The following is an 18,163-nucleotide window of genomic DNA, read 5'->3' as shown; positions in this document are numbered from 1 at the left end:
GATTTCGCAGTCGTTTCTGAGAAGGTCACCAATCGCTGTGACTCTCGGCTTATTTAACTTCTTATGTTATGTTTTTCTTATTTATACTTAACTAATTGACAATTGCTAATTATTTGTGTTTATGGCTTATTTTGTTATCTTAGATGTGGTTCTAATCCCCTTAATTATCCGGACCGACACCGGTCACCGGAACAGTGAAATATATCAGGCTATGCAAATGGGGGTGTTACAGGGTCGATCAGTCTATAAGTTAGATATTGATTATTTTTGTAATTTTAATATTAATTATATATCTGGCATGCTCATACGTTTTATAAATATTTAATTATGCACATAAATAGTTAATATATTATGAGTATTTTGATTGCTGCATTTTTAATTATTGTTATTTGTTTGTGAGTACCGCCCTAAGGATGATAATTTTTGTGTCTCGCTAGAACTCGATCTTTATAGATATGAAAAGTCAGGGTGGGGCACAGTTTTGAGTTGATCTCGCTGGCCTCCGCACTTTGATTTAAGTGAAAGTTTAGCTTGAGTTGAGCTCGCTGGTCGGATTTGAATTGAGAGAACTGTATAGAGGAATCAACTCTTATATTTATGTATTGATGTCACACATTGGGTGCGTAAGTAGCTCCAAAATTATCTTTTCGTGTGAATATTGAATGAATTATTTGTTATATATGGTGGTTGTGCATTTTATAGTCGAATTGCACTGGTTTTTAGATAGTTATAGAAATTGCATCTATAATAATTATCTAAACTCTTTGAGTCGAATGTTCATTTCTGTTCAAATATTTTTACTAGGTTGCAAGAGGAGCGAGTTTATTTTCGAGTCTAACTTGCATTTTCCTCTGTAAGTTGTAATACTTCTTAGTTCAATAGTTTTTATTGTGTTTATTTATTTGTCTAATTACTAAAACTCCGTTTTGACATTAGTTTATAATTATATTGTATTAATTAATAAAAAATTAATGATATTAAATGGTTTATGTATGCTGTGTTTCAGGATTGAGCTATACTCCCCTAACAGTGAATTTTCTAATAACTATTGTGTTAAATTTATCTAAATAAATTTATAATATTTTATTTTATTTTATTTACACGTTGAGTCTTGATTTTTGTCATAATTATGAGTTTTAGTATAATAAAATTTATTATTGGTCTTGAGGGCTTTACACAGATCCAAGTCCTAGTGTCATTTCGACTCGTGAAATGAATCATGACAATAATCAATTAATAAAAATAAAAAAAATTTAATAAAATTAAATATAATTAATTTTAAAAATAAATAGTAAACCGATTTATTAGAATGTCACATTACATGTTTTTGAAAGATTTTACTTACTTTATATATATGGATAGGTTTCGATCGAAACTTTAAATTCCAGGCATCACAATCATAAATCATAAATACGATCTCAATATTATTAAATTAAAATTTATTAAAAAAAAAAAACGTAAATCAGGGATGTAATAATTAGCCGAAAAAGGCATGTAATTATACCTCATTGGTGCTTGAAGCGACAATAACAGAAGCAATTTTTTGGGAGTGCAATTTCCATAATTTTGGGTTATAATTAGCCAAAACCAAAAAGCATATAATTATGCATCTTTGACCAGCTTTAAGACATCTGCATATTTTATTGATGCCATACTAACTCTATCCATTTTTCCTTTAAAATAATACAATAAAAAATAAATTATTCGTCAAAAGATGATTTATAAAAAAAAAATTAAAACATTGCACTACCTTTCATTATAAAAAATTATTGATTATAAAATTAATTAAAAATTTAAATTAAATAATATATAAATTAATATTTAAAGTGTTGAAAATGCATTTTTAAAAGTACTTTCCCGTGATGGATGGTCACTTCGTGTTGATTTTTTTTAATGTTTAATTTAAATATAAAGTATTTATTATAATATAAATGCTGAAAATAATTATAGTATTACTATAAAGAACCAAAGACAATAAAAGCATAAAATTCAATGGAAAAATTAAAAACGGTGCGTTCGAATAGCAGGGGATCCGGTTTAAAACCCGGACCCGAAAATGAACGATGGTTCTAAAAAGTAATTAAAAAGAATTAGGAGTTAATCAGAAAATAAACAGCCAATTAAAACTTCCATTGAACAAACGCAGAAAATAATCTCTCTCTCGATCCCTTGTAGCTTTCACAGCCTCTCTGGAACGAGGCCCTGAGAGGGACATAAAGACAAAGATAGAGAGAGAAAACTCACTCTCTTCTTCTTTTGGAGAGAGAAATTCCAAAGTGAAAGATCTATGAAGGTCTCTGTAGCCCTCTCTCATCGATATTAACAGGTAAATAGATTCCCATATCTCTCAATCTCTCTCTCTCAATCTCTATCTATCTATCTATCTATCGAACAGAAGCAAAGCTCTAAAATAAAATCCAAATTTGAAGCGACGTGTGTGTTGTTGTTTCGCTGTCATTGCTGGAATTCTTTTGATGCATTGGAATTCTGTTGGTCTGTCACTTTAGCATATCTCACTCTCCTTCACCTAACAGAGCCTAATCATTCACAACTTGGAAATTTCTTTATCAACATCTTCCTTTTGCTTTTGCTTTGAGTATAAAATATCTCTGTTGCATTGCTGAAACACATCTGTACATATGTATTTTTTTTTCCCCATTTTTTAGATCTCAATTGCGGTTTATTTGAGTTTATGTTGTGATTTTCTTGATGGGTTGTCGCAAATCATGTTGCAGAGTTGGTTTTTGAGGACAATACATGGATTTGTAGGGACCATTATTGGGTTATGTGGATTTGGTGTGGCAAATTGGAAGTGCGTTTTTGGAGAATGTGGGTAATGTGGAGATAATTTGGGTTGAATTGGTGTGCAAAGTGGGTTTAGAGGAAAGTATTTTCTTTTGTTTGGTGTAGAAATGGCTGATGCAGCTGGGTTAACGGAGGCAGCTGGGACTAGATTTAGTTCCTTGGAGTTGATTGGGAGAGGGTCATTTGGTGATGTCTACAAAGCGTAAGTCTACCTTGATTATTGCCATTTATTTTGATTATATCCTTTATAATGTTGCCCATCTTTGTTTTGCATTTTGCATTGCATTTTACATTCTCTTGCTAGTAATCATTTGCTAGAATACTCTAAATTTCTAAAGGAGTATTCCTGTATCCTTTAATTGTTTAGTGCAGTTGCTCTGTCAAGTTGACATGCAATAGTCACTTATATGCTAAAAAGGCAGCAATGATAATATTACCTGTAAAAGAAGAAAAATTGTTCAGGTCATACGAAAAGAATGTTTTATTTCAAGAATTGTTTCCCCATTGAGAGAAAATAACACATCTTTATTCCAAATTTAAACAAAATCAAAACTTTGGAATAGGGTGCCACTCAGTTCTAGGAAACTACCTGGTTCTTGAGGAATCAATGTGAAAAAAGTTCCAGAGGTATTGAAGAAGTTTAATTTTGTTTTTATAGTGAACATTTGCATAATTTTCTATAATAATTTTCCAGTAAATGTATATTAATACTATATTCATTTTCTGAATTGGCAATGTGATTATTATCATTTTATATGTTTGTTTAAGATGAATAAGTTAAATCTTGAAGATTTTTCAGAACTCATAAGATTGACATTTGTATCAAAAACTAAAACATAATGCTGTGATGCTATACACCTGTAATTATGTCGGATATTACAGGGCTGTATGAGTCATGATTTATAGCTGTCCATCTCTTCAAGTGGCCCTTACTCCCAAAATGCAGTGTTGTCATGACAATCTGAAGATTGTTTTCCTTCTAAGCTAATGTTTCTTGATTCATTCTCTGATATACAGGTTTGATAAGGAGCTTAACAAAGAAGTTGCTATCAAAGTCATTGATTTGGAAGAATCGTAAGAATATAGCCTTGATTATTTTTGGATGTTTGTATTTTACACTCTTTTATTCAATATTTACTGATTACTATTGCATGATCTAAATCTTCATCCTCTCTCTATCTCTGCATTTGATAATTATGTGGGCTTAAAGAAACTGAATTACCTACTATATACAGTTTTCTCAATCAGTCTTACATCAAAAAACTTTCTGCAGTTTTCTAAGTTATGTTCACAAGTGGACTTTAGAGTTAGTTTTATGTCTTTAGGCAGTTAAAAAAACTTTTAAAATGCCAATGACTAAGGGTTTTATTTGCTAGTTGCTGCAAATGTAAATATTGGTGATATAATGTCAATGAAGCAGCACTTAGTTGCACGCTGATATGATTGAGTTCATGATATAGATCTCTTAGTGGAAATTTAGATAGTTGGCGTTAACCATTGGCAACTTTTTCAAAGTATAGTGTTGTTCCTAGTGTTTGTTGTTGCTTCTTAGCTTGCAATATTTTCAATGTATGGCACACTGTTACATAACAGCCTGCACACTTAGTGAAACAGAGGAATAGAGAGAGAAAGAGAGAGAAATAAGTGAGAAAACAGATAGATTGGATGAGAAAAGAAATAGATCGGATGAGAAGAGAAGAGAAGAGAATATTCAAAGATGAGAGAAAAGTATTCTTGTTTATTGATTTTTGGAATAGTCTATTCTAATACAGATATACTCTATTTCTACACTCCTAACTACCTTAACTGTTTTCACTTCTCCTAAAAAGCTGTAATATCTTTACAACTACTCAACTACCGCACACCACCCTCACTATTTTACTCCTTCCACATACAGTTACAAACCTTATTCTCCTTACTAGTATTCATTACATTCCCTACTCCTTGAAATCATTCTTGTCCTCAAGAATGAATACGGGGGGGTGCAACACTAAAATTATTGATTGTGCGCAATAAACCAGCACCAAAATGTCAATCCGTTTCCTTCGTCATAGTAATTTTTCTTTCTTTGTCTTCTCCTTCTTTCAAATACATCTTGTTTAAGAATTACAGATGCAATGTTCTTCAAAATTAATTTCTTCTTCTTCAGCCTTCTTGATATCTTCCATTTATCCTCTATGGACATTAAGAACTCACAATAGTAAAACTCACAATCGTGGTTCTCTTGAATTAGTAAACTCCATCCATTCCCAGTGCTCCCAGAAATTTCAGGTTTTTGGACTCTAGATTGTGTAGCTTCCAACACTTCTTTCATTCCTAACTGAGGCAAAATCATCCTTTGTTTTATTGAGCAAAGGAATTCCACTTCATATTCAGCTCTTATTCTCCCCATTGAATAGTCTAGTTGCCTCATATGCACTTTACTGGAGGCTTCAGTAATGTTATCATTCTCAAAACCCTGAGTATTCTCATCATTTGCACCATTAATATCATTCTCAAAACTCTGCTGAATGGAATCTTCAAGAATTTGAAATTTTTGCTCGTCCTTTTGAATTGACTTCTTCACATCTCCATCCCCATGAATCTTATCATCAAGAAGGACAATTTCCTTCTTAGCAGCACTCTCCTTGGTCTTTCCCAATTCCTTGTCATCACCCCAATAAACTTCAGTTCCATGATTGTTGTCTTCTATATCTTCATCATTCTTCTCCCCCAAAACCTCATTTATACTAGACATATGCGGAAGAAAATCCTGCTCTAGATGTTGTAATGTTCCCCTCCTTGTGCAAGACACAATTCCAATGCATCTTCATTAGTAAAGGCTGCAACATTTTCTGTTTTCTTTTCATTTTCCGTAAAACCCCCTGGAATTTGGGATCTTAGCTCCAAATCTTGAAATTAACTTTTGCATTGTGCCTCTTGAAATAATTTTTCCCTTCTTTCTCTTCTTTCTATTTGCTCTTCTAACAACTTATCTAATTTTTTCCATTTTTGATACAACAACTCCTCTAATCGTTTTGTTACTCTTCTTTCAAAAATTTCTAGCATTCTCTTAAGATCCTTTTGTTCCCAAGATTGTACTCCCATGGTGTGATGCTCTGATTGTATTTTTACTTCCAAGAAAATTTGAGAAAGAAAATTTGAGGAAAATAGTAAAAGAAATTAGATCTGAGCAGGGATAAGGAATCGATACTGGAATTGGAAGAAAATCACAGAGAAAGGAAGAAGAAAAATTGTGAAAAGAAGAATAGAGAAGAAATTACAGAAATAGAAAGAAAATATTTTGTAGAGAAGGAAGAAAGATGGAGAGAAAAGAAAGATTTTTTTTTTTTAAATTTCAGATGTTTCTTGAATTTGACAAAACAGGTCTTGATTTTGAAACCCTAACAAGGAAGAAATTGAAAATAGGGAAATTGAGAAGAATTTGATAGATGGGAAAAGAGAATAAGGCAGCTCGTAAGAGAGAAGAACAAGGGAGAGGAAAAAAATTTTCAAGCATTTCAAGAAACAGGTTTCTTGAAATGCTGGAAATAAGAAATTAAAGAAGGGAATAAAAGAAAGAATTAGAAAGTGACAGAAGAAGAAAGAATTTGATTCAAGAATTTCAAGAAAGAAAGAAAAAAAGAAGAAGGAATTGAGGTGAGAAAGGGAAGAAATTTTAGGGAGAGAGGAAGAAGAAACGAAGGAATAGAGGGAAAGAAGAGAGAAGAGGAGCAGAGAAAAACCTGGAATTCTGGAAGTTTGCAACACTCTCATGAATCTGCCCAGAGTTGTGACTCTAACAGAAAATATTGGAAACAAACCAACTTAGATCAAGGCTCTGATACCAAATTGTTACATAACAGCCTGCACACTCAGTGAAATAGAGGAATAGGGAGAGAGAGAGAGAAATAGGTGAGAAAACAGATAGATTGGATGAGAAAAGAAATAGATTTGATGAGAAGAGAAAAGAAGAGAATATTCAAAGATGAGAGAAAAGTATTCTTGTTTATTGATTCTTGGAATAGCCTATTCTAATATAGATATACTCTATTTAAACACTTCTAACTATTGTAACTGTATTGACTTTCTCCTAAAAAGCTGTAACATCTTTACAACTACTCAACTACCACACACCACCCTCACTATTTTACTCCTTTCACATACAATTACAAACCTTATTCTCCTTACTAGTATTCATTACACACACTTCTCACTTCTTCTTAGTTTATTTTTTGGATCTCGGCATTCAATATTTCTAAAAGGCTTTTCATTTTGTCTTCTGTAGTGAGGATGAAATTGAGGACATTCAGAAGGTATTACCTCCTATTCTTGCCTGTCTAATGTAATTTGTGAAATTGCTAAATGATTATGTCGCTGATGTATCTAATTTTTATGTCAGGAAATTTCAGTTTTGTCACAATGCCGTTGTCCATATATTACAGAGTATTACGGTTCATATCTTAACCAGACTAAACTATGGATAATAATGGAATACATGGCTGGTGGCTCAGTTGCTGACCTAGTAGGTTACTTCATTGACTTGTTTTGTGTGCCCCATGAAATTTTCACTCTGTCTTAAAATATTCTTAACAATTTGAGTTGCATTTATTTTCCCTTTACTGTGTTAAAGTTGTATGTTAGTGTTTGTAAATAGGCATCAACTTATGGCTAATGCAGAGTTGCGTTCTACTCTTCAACTATAGATTTACAAGTGAATGCTAAATAATTTTCTAAATAACAATTATTTTTACAAAAGCTTATGCAGATTTTGTTTTTGCAGCTCCAATCAGGTCCTCCACTGGATGAACTGTCAATTGCTTGTATTTTACGTGACTTGTTGCATGCAGTTGAATATTTGCACAATGAAGGAAAAATCCACAGAGATATTAAAGGTTTTTCCCCCTCCCATCGTGCTTGAATCTCGTTATCATGTAGATATTTAGAAAATACTTTGAACAATTTGTTGAATTGGACTTGTGTATTTTATATGTTTGCTAGAGAGTTATTTTATTTGTTTTGATTTTAGGTTTGATCTTTATGTTATTTCCTTACAGTTTCCCTGTATTGCTCTTAATTTATTGTTCTAATAGTAACCTTTACAATTTTCGCAGCGGCAAACATTTTGTTGAGCGAAAATGGTGATGTTAAGGCATGTCCTTTTCTCAATGGCTTATAAAATTCTCCTGACTTATTTGTAAGAGCAATGAAGAAGGATATGCAGTAATCAATAGGAGTTATGTGCTTGCACCTTTAATATTCCAAGTTTTTTTTTTTGACCTTGTGACAGGTTGCAGATTTTGGTGTTTCTGCACAATTAACAAGGACAATATCTAGGAGAAAGGTACTACATATTTTTCAGCTAAGTTTCATTCTTGATCTGGTAAAAAGTGGACAGCTTAATGTGATATTATGTATGAATTTTCTGTTTATTTTATAGCATTATGGTTAAGCCTCTCATTCCTGTTTGTCATTGTCTCTGGTAGCCTTTAATTAGGATTAGGTGAGTTCACTGTTTAATTAATTGCATTGTATGCCTCTTTTGCAAACCAGAACAAAAACCTTGGTTCACACTTTTATCAAAACCAAACAATAGATCATGTTTATCTGAAACTTTGATTAGCTGTAAATTTAAATAGGTTGTTTCATTAACTCCTTGAAAAATTTAAACCGAGTAAATGATAGAGCCACTTCATTGAGGCTTCTCCTAAGGAAATTAGCCACAAGCACTGTTGTTAGAATCTTATGATTATCGATCCAATTCATACGATTCGATTCAATTTTCCATCATTCGAATCTATGGAGTGAATCACAAATATACCTGGATCGTGACCGAACCTGAGTTGGTTGATTCTTTTCTAAAGGATTGTTAGACCCTAAAGCTTCAAAATTTAAGGTTTCACTTCATTTTTACAACGAAAAGTGCTCATAAAACCTTCCTCTAATTTTTCTTCCACTAGCAATTCTTTTCTCTCTCCCTTTTATTTGTCAATTTACTCTTCTAATTATAGTTGTCAAATTATGACATTTTGTATTAATATATTCTAACTTTTAATTTAACCGGCTATCATGTTTTAAAACATGCACAATGATAATCATTGTCTATAATTCAAGAATTTATTATAATATAAAACTATATAACATAATAAGAATAAATTGTTCTATTATAAAGCTTCTAATTGACTAAATGATAATTCTATATTTATCAAAATATGTCATTGTTACTTATTCTTTAGAACATGTATAATTTTTAATTAATTTGTGAATTTTTATTGAATCTTACGATTCGATTTGATTCTTGATTATCAAAATAAGGATTTCAATTCTCGATTCGAATCTTGATTTGACAACTATGGCCACAAGCTTTTGAACCAAGGCTTGTGTAGATGGATGAAGGGAGATGGGGGCATATCCATTTGTAGGAAGAGGAAGCCCTGCTTACTCACATGTTTTTATTGCCAGACAATTTGTCCCATTTTGATTAACATCTCAAAGGAGGGCATGTGCCTCCTTTTGTTGTCCCACATGTGTATTCCTAGTATGATATGACCATTTTGCCAGTTTTTTTTTTGAAATTTATAATTGAAGTTGATAATACTTGATGTTTGGAATTCTTAATCTTTTAACATTTATAACTTTATAATGGCATTGAAGAACATAAGTCAAAAACTTTTTCAGCACTGTTCTAATTTGGTGTATAATTACAGACTTTTGTCGGAACTCCATTCTGGATGGCGCCAGAGGTAATTCAAAATTCAGAGGGATACAATGAGAAGGTATTTCTTTTAAAGGATTATTGACCCTTTCTTTTTAGAAAGCTGTCTAGCCCAATCAAATGTCTTCTCATCTTTGTTGATCGTGAACATTGCATGCCAACCATTTGCATCATGCAGGCAGATATATGGTCTCTGGGTATAACTGCAATTGAGATGGCAAAGGGGGAACCCCCACTTGCAGATCTTCACCCTATGAGGGTTCTTTTTATCATACCTCGAGAAAATCCCCCCCAGGTTTTTTAAGTATTCTTTGATATCAAACTGGTTTTTTACTTAGTTTAGTTGATTTAGAATGTTGCAATCTTTTGCCAGATGGAAGTATCATTCTTCACAGTTTTAAGAGAATCAACATTCTGTGTTTCTTTTACAGCTCGATGAACATTTTTCTCGTCATATGAAAGAATTTGTTTCATTGTGTTTGAAGAAAGTTCCTGCTGAGGCAAGTACTTATTCCCTCTATATAAGTGTTTTAGTTTCTTTAGAATATTGTTGACTCATGACTGTGTGGATAGTGGAGAGATGAGATGGTTTACATTTGGAATTGCATATTTTTGAGCTATATTATGTAGACTTGGCATTTTAGCCCAGGATACACATGTTCATAAGTGACATGACAAGACACATATCGTATGCATTAGTCCTACACATCGCTGGAATTTCATGACATAGATTTGCTCAAACAGCCTTGGTTTTTGTTCCCATCCTGATTCAGGACACACATTCATTGGCTTAGACAGATTTGAGATTGAGATTGATTTTCCTTTTGAAGATTGTTGTCATTGAGGAATAATGAATTAGAAGAACACCTTTGAATTGTTGACCGTACATGTTGGTTGACAGTTGCAGACTAGTGTTATAAACAAACCTAATAAGAAGCGCAAATTGTTGGGCTGTTAGCTGAGAGGAGGAACCCAATCTTAGCTGTTTAACATTTTTCCTGTGCAATCAAATCCTTATAGAGATAGAATTTCATTCATTAATCAGATTGTTGAATCATATGTCAAATAGGATTAATTACTGAAGGCTATACAAATGATTAATCCAAAAGTGTGCTGTGCAATCCTAAATTCCAAAGTGGTGTTATCTTCAAAGAAAATGTTAAACTTTACAGCTATGTCCAATCTTTTGCATTCAAACTACGTTATATCACAAAATTTTGAGGACAATTGGAGTTCCTAGACAATACATATGTAACAGGAATTTGAACACATTAGGCTGAAGTGAGTGAAGTGCTTTCATGATATGTTTGATTAAATAATTGCATGTGGCTCTGGGGATCTGCACACTGATGAAAACCCCTCTACTGAGGTCTTAGGGTTGAAAATAATATCATTTAATGAGATTTGAAGGTGATAAATTGTTTTCCTCGACTTTTATGTGATTAGTAGTCATGTTAAATAGCCCATACTGTTGGAAAGAATATGACACTTATTGCTTCTTACCTCCTTTTTTCTTTAGTTTTTGAAATATTTATCCTTAATTCTTGATTATCTTATGCGTATTTACTTAGAAGGTTGTGTGAATATTTTATTATTAACTTAAACATTATTGAATACTTAAAATTTTCTGTAATGTAGTTTTATCAATTTAATTTCAGAGGCCAAGTGCTAGGGAGCTTTTGAAGCACCGGTTTATTAGAAATGCTAGGAAGAGCCTGAGGCTTCTGGAGAGAATAAGGTGCAGTACATTGCTATAGCCACTTACATATTCCCTATCTGGAAAGATGATTTCAATTTTTCCTTTTTCTACTGAGCCTTTGGATTTGGGATACTGCACCACCAGTCTAAAATTTGAGCATAGTTGTCAAAGGCATGAAGTCTGTGCACAGTGCAGGTGCCTGTCTTAAGGATGTGAAGTGCACAGTTATTAAATGTGTTAAAAAAAATGCTGTATAAGTAAGTTGAAATGACTGAATTTTAAGAACATCCTGAAATCTAGAATGAGACAGCATGAACTACTAAAAGCAGTTCAGCTTAAGTGGAGCGCAAATTAATTTGTGAAAATTACAATACACATTAGCACAAGATCACAATTGCAAACTTCAAATTATATGCTCAAGCTATGTTGGTACTGTAAACAAGATGACTACTAGGATTAGTTCAACAAAAATCATGTGAAAAAAAACCATATGTCAGATTAGTTCAACAAGAGCCCTGTAAAAGGAAAAATCATACGCCAAACTAAGCATAGTTCAACACAAACACTACAATCACAATGGTAGATCCCAAATTCTACCTTCCAAGCTACTTCTAGAAAAACTAATAATAATCTTCACTATCATCAAACAAATCTCCACAGTAACATATCCCAAATTCTACTGTCCTAGATGCTACTAGGAAAACTAGTTATAATATTATGAGCATCTGCTTCTTCTTCGTTGGGGTTAGGGACCTCAATGTCTTGTTCCTTTTCATTTTTCTTCTTTAAATTTGTCCCTCCATCAATAAATTCCAATCCAATGCCCTATGCCTAGAACACTTATGTTCGGTGTTGCCCCAAAAAGTCAGGCTGATTAGAAGGGAGAGGTTCAGCCAAAAAAACAAAAAAAATAGAAGGGAGAGGGGCAGCTCTAAATTTGGGATTAAAGTTCCAACTCATATTGTGATATTCACCTTCTGTGAGTTGATTCCATGTAATTTTTCTTATTTTGTTGTCATTCATAGTATCATCCATTATTTAAAGCTATATCCATGCTCCACAGTTTTATATGGTTAAAACATCCAATATCACTAAACATTTCTTGAGTCCTTGGCATATTGCCTCACCTAAGGCAATTCAGAGTACAAGACCTAGGGACTTTGTGCACCCTTGTTCGAGCATACCTTTGACAACTATGCATTGCATACAAGCAGGGGTGGAGCCATAATATTTTTTCATTGGGGCCATTCAATAAGTCGATTCATGATCATTAGATAACTAGCAATTTATCATTGGGTCCAAGCATATAATGGAATAAGATTCAAGATGAATTCCTGAAGCTGAATTAGAAGTCTTAAATTTGATTCCTAATCTCACTGATATTTCAAATATTGAAAAAAATTTATGACAAATAAAATAAACTACAAGTACAAAAACAAACAATATCATAGATATGAAGATATATATGCACCATATGAGGTTGCAAAGTGTCCAAATTTGAGTCCTTTTGCGTAGTTAAATCAAAATATTAAATTGATATGAACTTTTTCATTATTTTTTGAATAATTTCACTGGGTCAATTGAGTGAAAGACTCAACAAAAGTTTTATGTAGTACCTGTATGTTTCATGTTTCCCTAAAACTGATTGGAGTTGACTCCAATCAGTGACAAAAAGCCTTGCCATGCATATGAGGTGCTGTAAGAAAACTTAAAATATGATGGATTTTATCTTGGGCATTATTTCTTGGAAAATTTCCAGATCTCTGTTTTCCATGACTGAGGTTTTATGGGAGGCATTTTTGTAAGGGGCAAGCTTAGTATTCACAGTCCTTTTATCTTGATAGAGAGCGTCCAAAGTACCAAATAAAGGATGCAGAAACTCCTAGGAATGGTCCAAGAACATTAGGAGAGGCATCCGATACTGTGAAGGTGACTAGAGATGTAGGAGCGGAGGGAACTGTTCGAGCCAGGTGGATTGAATTTTTTATTACCATTGCTCATGTATTATCTTATTTTATTCTGATCCAAGGAGGAGATGTGTTATTTTGAATCACTGATTTCATATGCAGCGGTCAAGGAAAGCCCTTAAAAAATGCTGGGTGGGACTTCAGTATTGGTGGATCACAGAGTACTGGAACCATAAGAAGTGCTGTACGACCTCCTCAGGTTAGAGAAAAGAAAACAGAAATTTCATACAATAAGGTTACCCAAAGAACTTCAGAGAGTGGTAACTATTTGTTGTCTGCATCTGGAAATGTCCCCCAGGAATCACCAGAAATATCATTTGGTAAAGATGCTAGGGATCAAAATTATGATGAACACCAGGATAATTCTCATGATTATGTAAGCCTAACCAGCTTCTTTCTCTCTCTCTCTCTCTCTCTCTCTCTCACACACACACACACACACACATGCACGCACACATTCATTCATCTGTTATGAATTGCATCATAAATGCAATGTTTTCCTGTATTTTTTTCTTTTTGGGAATATGAGTTAGAAAAAAGAAAGCAGGAGCAAACATTTCCTTAATATTTGAGATTTCGGCTGCTCTATTAGTGATTAGAAAAGTGACATGCTTAAAGCACAAGCCAAGGCGTTCTTTCGTAATATCTTCACACCATCACAGTTTGACTATTTTATTGTGATAAACTCATGGTAATACTAGCATATACTGTGATAAACTCATAGTAGTACTAGCATATACTTTCTCCAGTATTTGTTTGTCCGCTGCTAACTCAACAGAAATTTTGATCAAGTGTTTAGTTTTCTGGGCCATATCTACTCATAAACAACTCAACTAACTGGAATGTTTAGATGAAACTTCATATCTGGGTCATCTATTCTCAAGTCCTTTGTGTGCTCTATTCCAGGAGGAATTATCTGTAAGTGGGTCAGGAACTGTTGTTATACGGACTCCCAGAGGATCTCAGTCATCTACCATGTTTCGAGATCAAAGCAGTCTGGTATGACTCCTCTCCAGTTGTTATGAAAAGGATATTGAGGATATAGCTATTTCCTTTCCCTTTTCTACTCTTTTTTGTTTGATCAGATTATAATCTGCTTTGTAGTCTAGTAGCACAGTTGGTTCTTTTGAAGATGCTTGTACTAGTGGAACTGTTGTCTTCCGTGGCCAACCTGATGATTCTGATTCTCCTTGGACTCCAAAATCGAGATTGGGAATACGGGAGAGAACTTCAAGTGCCTCACTGGAAGACAGTGCAGTAAATCTTGCTGAGGTTATTTCTGTTACTTGCTAATTTTTGTTAGGTGGTTGGCAAATATTGTTCCTTAATTGTCTGAACCTGTGAATCATTTTGATTTGTTGTTCAATGTTTTTTAATTAAAGACACTTGTATTCCTGAATTAATCTTAGAAGTTGCTGTGTATCTTTGATTTTCTTTGGGATTCATTTATGTGAAATTCATTTGCTGCCCCATACTTTATTTTTAAGGAGTCTATCACTGGAATTTCCTTAAAATTTTGTTAATTCATGCCTTATTATTGATTTACTTAGTTTCGAGCTTTTTAATATTTCTTGTTCATATGGAATTTGAAATCATGGCGTCACTCTCTGATCTGAGATCTGTCAACATGTTTTTTCTTGAGAATCTTCTTCTTTTTTTTTTTCTTTTTTTTTTCTTTTTCTTTTTGAAAATAATCTTGAGAAGCTTCTTTGGTCAATTTCTGTGTAGGCAAAAGCTGCAATTCAAGCAGGATTGCGGAAAGGAAATGCCAGAGAAAGGTCTGCTCTAAACAAGCTCAACAATGATGTGCATGAAAATAGAAGAAGGGAGCAAATGACTAACAGCTCTGACTCGTCCAGGTATTATTCAACATGCACCTGGTCTTTCTGCTGTTAAAAAAAGCATAATGTTGTTTCTTAAAGTTTCTAAAGGATCATGTGTCTACTTTAGAAGTTCTCGTGAATACTTCTATGCACAAAGAGTATTTCCAAGGTCACAGCAAGCAAGTGAAGATGAAGAAAGTGCAAGAATAGCTTCATCATCAGCACCTTTATCAGTTTTACTTATGCCATCCTTAAAAGAGGTGAGCTACCAGATAATGCTGTCCATTTGTCCTTTTTGCTAATTGGTAGCATAAATATAGTCTACCACTGTCATTCCAATGTATTAGATTTTAGTTTGTAGTGCTATACAAGGTTGCTTGGACAGATAGTGCATTGGTCCATTTCAAGAATGCTTATTATGCCTTTCCATTTGTAGATATAAAATTCAAGTTTGGTGCAAGTAAGTTCATGAATGAAAAGAAATTCCCTAGTGAATATCACCATCTTTTCATTTTATAACCATCTGTTTAGTAAATTTGAAGTCACATAGCACTCTTGAACAGAAATTCTGGGGGAGAAATATGAATTATTAAAATTAAGAATCAAATACTGCTATTTTTTTTTTTGTACAGATTTTATCAAACCTTAATTCAACCCAAGCACACAAGGATAGATTAGTTCTAGCATGTCTTGTATCAATGAGCACGTGCTTGCTTGTGTGTCTGTATTTGAACCATTTTTCTTTCTGCACTGGGGTCACAGTAATTTTCTCCTTTTCTTCTTTATATTCAATGTTATAAAGTGTCTTCTTACCCACACATTTTCATGTAATGAGGTAACTTATCAAAAGGTTCTGTTGATACTTGTTATGTTTAGGATTATGATGTGAGTTGCAAAAGCCTGATTGTCCACATTCACATTTTTAAGTTCTAGTGTTTGCTTAAGCTTTGTATATCTCACTTCCTCAGTTCCTCTCTTTCTTCTTCTTCTTCTTCTCCCCTTCCTCTTTTCTTTTCTTCTTGTTAATTGATAATTATATTTAAAAAAACGGGCCTCAAGTACTCTAGAAGTTTACTTCTTCCTACATCAACAGAACTAATGAGAGCATAATGATTTATACTCATCCAGAAATAAAGAAAAAGCAATCATCTCATCTTCATCGTTATCCATAGGTTTAAAAGCTCTCAGCTTCATCTATTAACAAGAAATGAAAGTGGAACTGAAAACTTGACCTTTCATTAATCAATCATCTATTTATATACAAGTCAGTAACTAACTACTTGAATACACGGGCAAAACCAACTTGAAAACTAACAAACAGAATCTGAAACTAATTAACAGAGAAACTAATTAACAGAATAAGTTAAACTTCAACTCCTTCACTCCACGTCAACTCAGCTCAGCTCAGCTCTCCTTCACTGTCTTCTTTATATCCGGTAATACCCCCCCAAAAGCTGGAGAATGTATGTCTATCATTCCCAGCTTGGATTGAAGATGATGAAATGGGGCAATAGGCAGAGGCTTTGTGAAGATATCAGCAATTTGAGCTGCTGAAGAGACAGGTAAGAGCTTGATGATCCCTAGCTGACTTTTCTCCCTAAAAATGTAACAATCAAGCTCAATGTGCTTGGTTATCTCATGGAAGGTAGGATTGGCAACTATATGTAAGGCAGATTGGTTATCACAATAAACCAAGGCTGGTTTCTTATAAGCAACTTGAAAATCATCAGGTAAAAATGTTAACCATTGAAGCTCATAAGTCACAGAAGCAAGAGCACGATTCTCAGCTTCAGAAGATGACTGTGACACAGTGCTTTGCTTCTTTGATTTCCAGGAAATTAAAGAATCACCCAAGTAGATGCAAAATAAAGTTCCTGATTACTTGACCAATCCGCTTTCATTTCTTGTTATGTTATCAGAGCAAATAACTGTGTTCTCTGGATTCTTCTCTATTCACAGATCTCAGATCTATTCTTTGACAGTTATTTTTCTTTTCTTTGTTGATCTCTGTTACTTTGTTCATCTGATCTTCTCTGCTATGACTGTTGATTCCACCTTTTCTTCACAGTCTTCTTTATATCCGGTAATATATATCGCTTCTAATAGTTCTCTCTGCAATGTAGGTTGCCAATGATTCAGAAGGATCAATTGTACGTGCTGTTATAAATTCACTAATAAATATGGAGAGAACAAAGCCTGGATCAGCTGATCTCCTTGTTAGAAGTTTGCTTCAGCGATTGTCAAGGTTGGGAGTTTCTCTTGGACCCCAAAATATAAAATTCTCTCTTATGCCTTTCTTGAGTCCCTTATCATGCAGTTACTTCAATTATTTGCTAATGGCAGTGGTTTATGCAGTTCAAAAGAATCTTCAATGAAAGAGCTACAGGAGTTAGCAGCTCGACTGTTCTCTAAAGGCAAGGCAGCTCCTGAAGAAACACAAAATGCGAATGCAGAAGCTGAAAACAATAAGAAGAAGCAACAAAATAAGGAATACAATTCAAATGCCAATTTAAGCCCACTTGCGAGGTTTCTACTCTCAAGGTTGGTTAAGCGACTATTCTCATCTGTTCATATATTTTTAAAGTTTGTTTAAGTGCCTTTTAACTTGTGAAGGGTTTTATATTATGTAGCTTTGCATATTTCTGAATTCTTCTCCTTTCCCGGACAAGGTTTAACTTGAAGTGTATTGACGTGTAAATTGGCCGCTTTTCTGTTGTAGATGGCAAAGCCAGGTTTCACGGGACAGCAATCCAGCTTAAAAGAAGAGGTTGGAGCTGGATTACAACTTTGTTTTGTAGCGTGTTTCTTTTAATTATGCATTCTTTCAGTTTTGATGTACATATCACTGTAAGAAATTGTGCATTTAATATCTATTATATATTATGATTATTTTTTTTCCTTTTTATAGTTTTATTTGCAGGGGCGAATTGCTGTATAACTAGGGGTTTGCTATTGTTATATTAACAGTGTAATTTTAGCATTAACATTAATTGTATTTATTAATACATTTTGGTAAAAAATTTTGTTCTTAATATTTGTCTCAACGACCTAATAATTCTTTTCTAGCTTGTTTGCCCCACATGAAGTTAAGTGCCTCATCCATATTCCAAATAAATTTCAGAAGCAAAGGCTTGTGGTGACTGTCACCTAATTTGAATGTGATAGGATCAATGCT

General features: G+C 33.5%; 1 protein-coding gene across 8 annotated transcripts; it reads left to right on the top strand.

Moving 5' to 3' along the window:
- The first annotated feature begins 2,108 nt into the window (after positions 1-2,108).
- LOC110655329 (uncharacterized) lies at positions 2,109-18,020 on the top strand. Of its 8 annotated transcripts, none has more exons than XM_058136034.1 (22): positions 2,109-2,326; positions 2,736-3,007; positions 3,823-3,879; positions 7,073-7,100; positions 7,187-7,309; positions 7,568-7,679; positions 7,899-7,936; positions 8,075-8,128; positions 9,492-9,560; positions 9,678-9,794; positions 9,931-9,999; positions 11,158-11,237; positions 13,043-13,168; positions 13,268-13,364; positions 13,464-13,541; positions 14,072-14,164; positions 14,270-14,437; positions 14,894-15,024; positions 15,119-15,251; positions 17,112-17,233; positions 17,332-17,529; positions 17,708-18,020. In XM_058136034.1, exons 2-22 carry the CDS (start codon positions 2,913-2,915, stop codon positions 17,745-17,747), a joined length of 2,028 nt encoding a protein of 675 aa, XP_057992017.1. In that variant the 5' UTR covers positions 2,109-2,326; positions 2,736-2,912; the 3' UTR covers positions 17,748-18,020. The 8 variants fall into 8 exon arrangements, with proteins under 8 accessions (XP_057992017.1, XP_057992016.1, XP_057992015.1 ...); XM_058136033.1 differs by having other exon boundaries at positions 2,110-2,326; positions 13,271-13,364; positions 15,116-15,251; XM_058136032.1 differs by having other exon boundaries at positions 2,110-2,326; positions 15,116-15,251.
- The last annotated feature ends 143 nt before the right edge of the window (positions 18,021-18,163 follow it).

The sequence above is a fragment of the Hevea brasiliensis genome, chromosome 15, assembly GCF_030052815.1.
Source record: "Hevea brasiliensis isolate MT/VB/25A 57/8 chromosome 15, ASM3005281v1, whole genome shotgun sequence".
NCBI lineage: Eukaryota > Viridiplantae > Streptophyta > Magnoliopsida > Malpighiales > Euphorbiaceae > Hevea > Hevea brasiliensis.
Note: the sequence above shows the minus strand (reverse complement) of the source record. Positions and strands in the feature narration are given on the sequence as shown.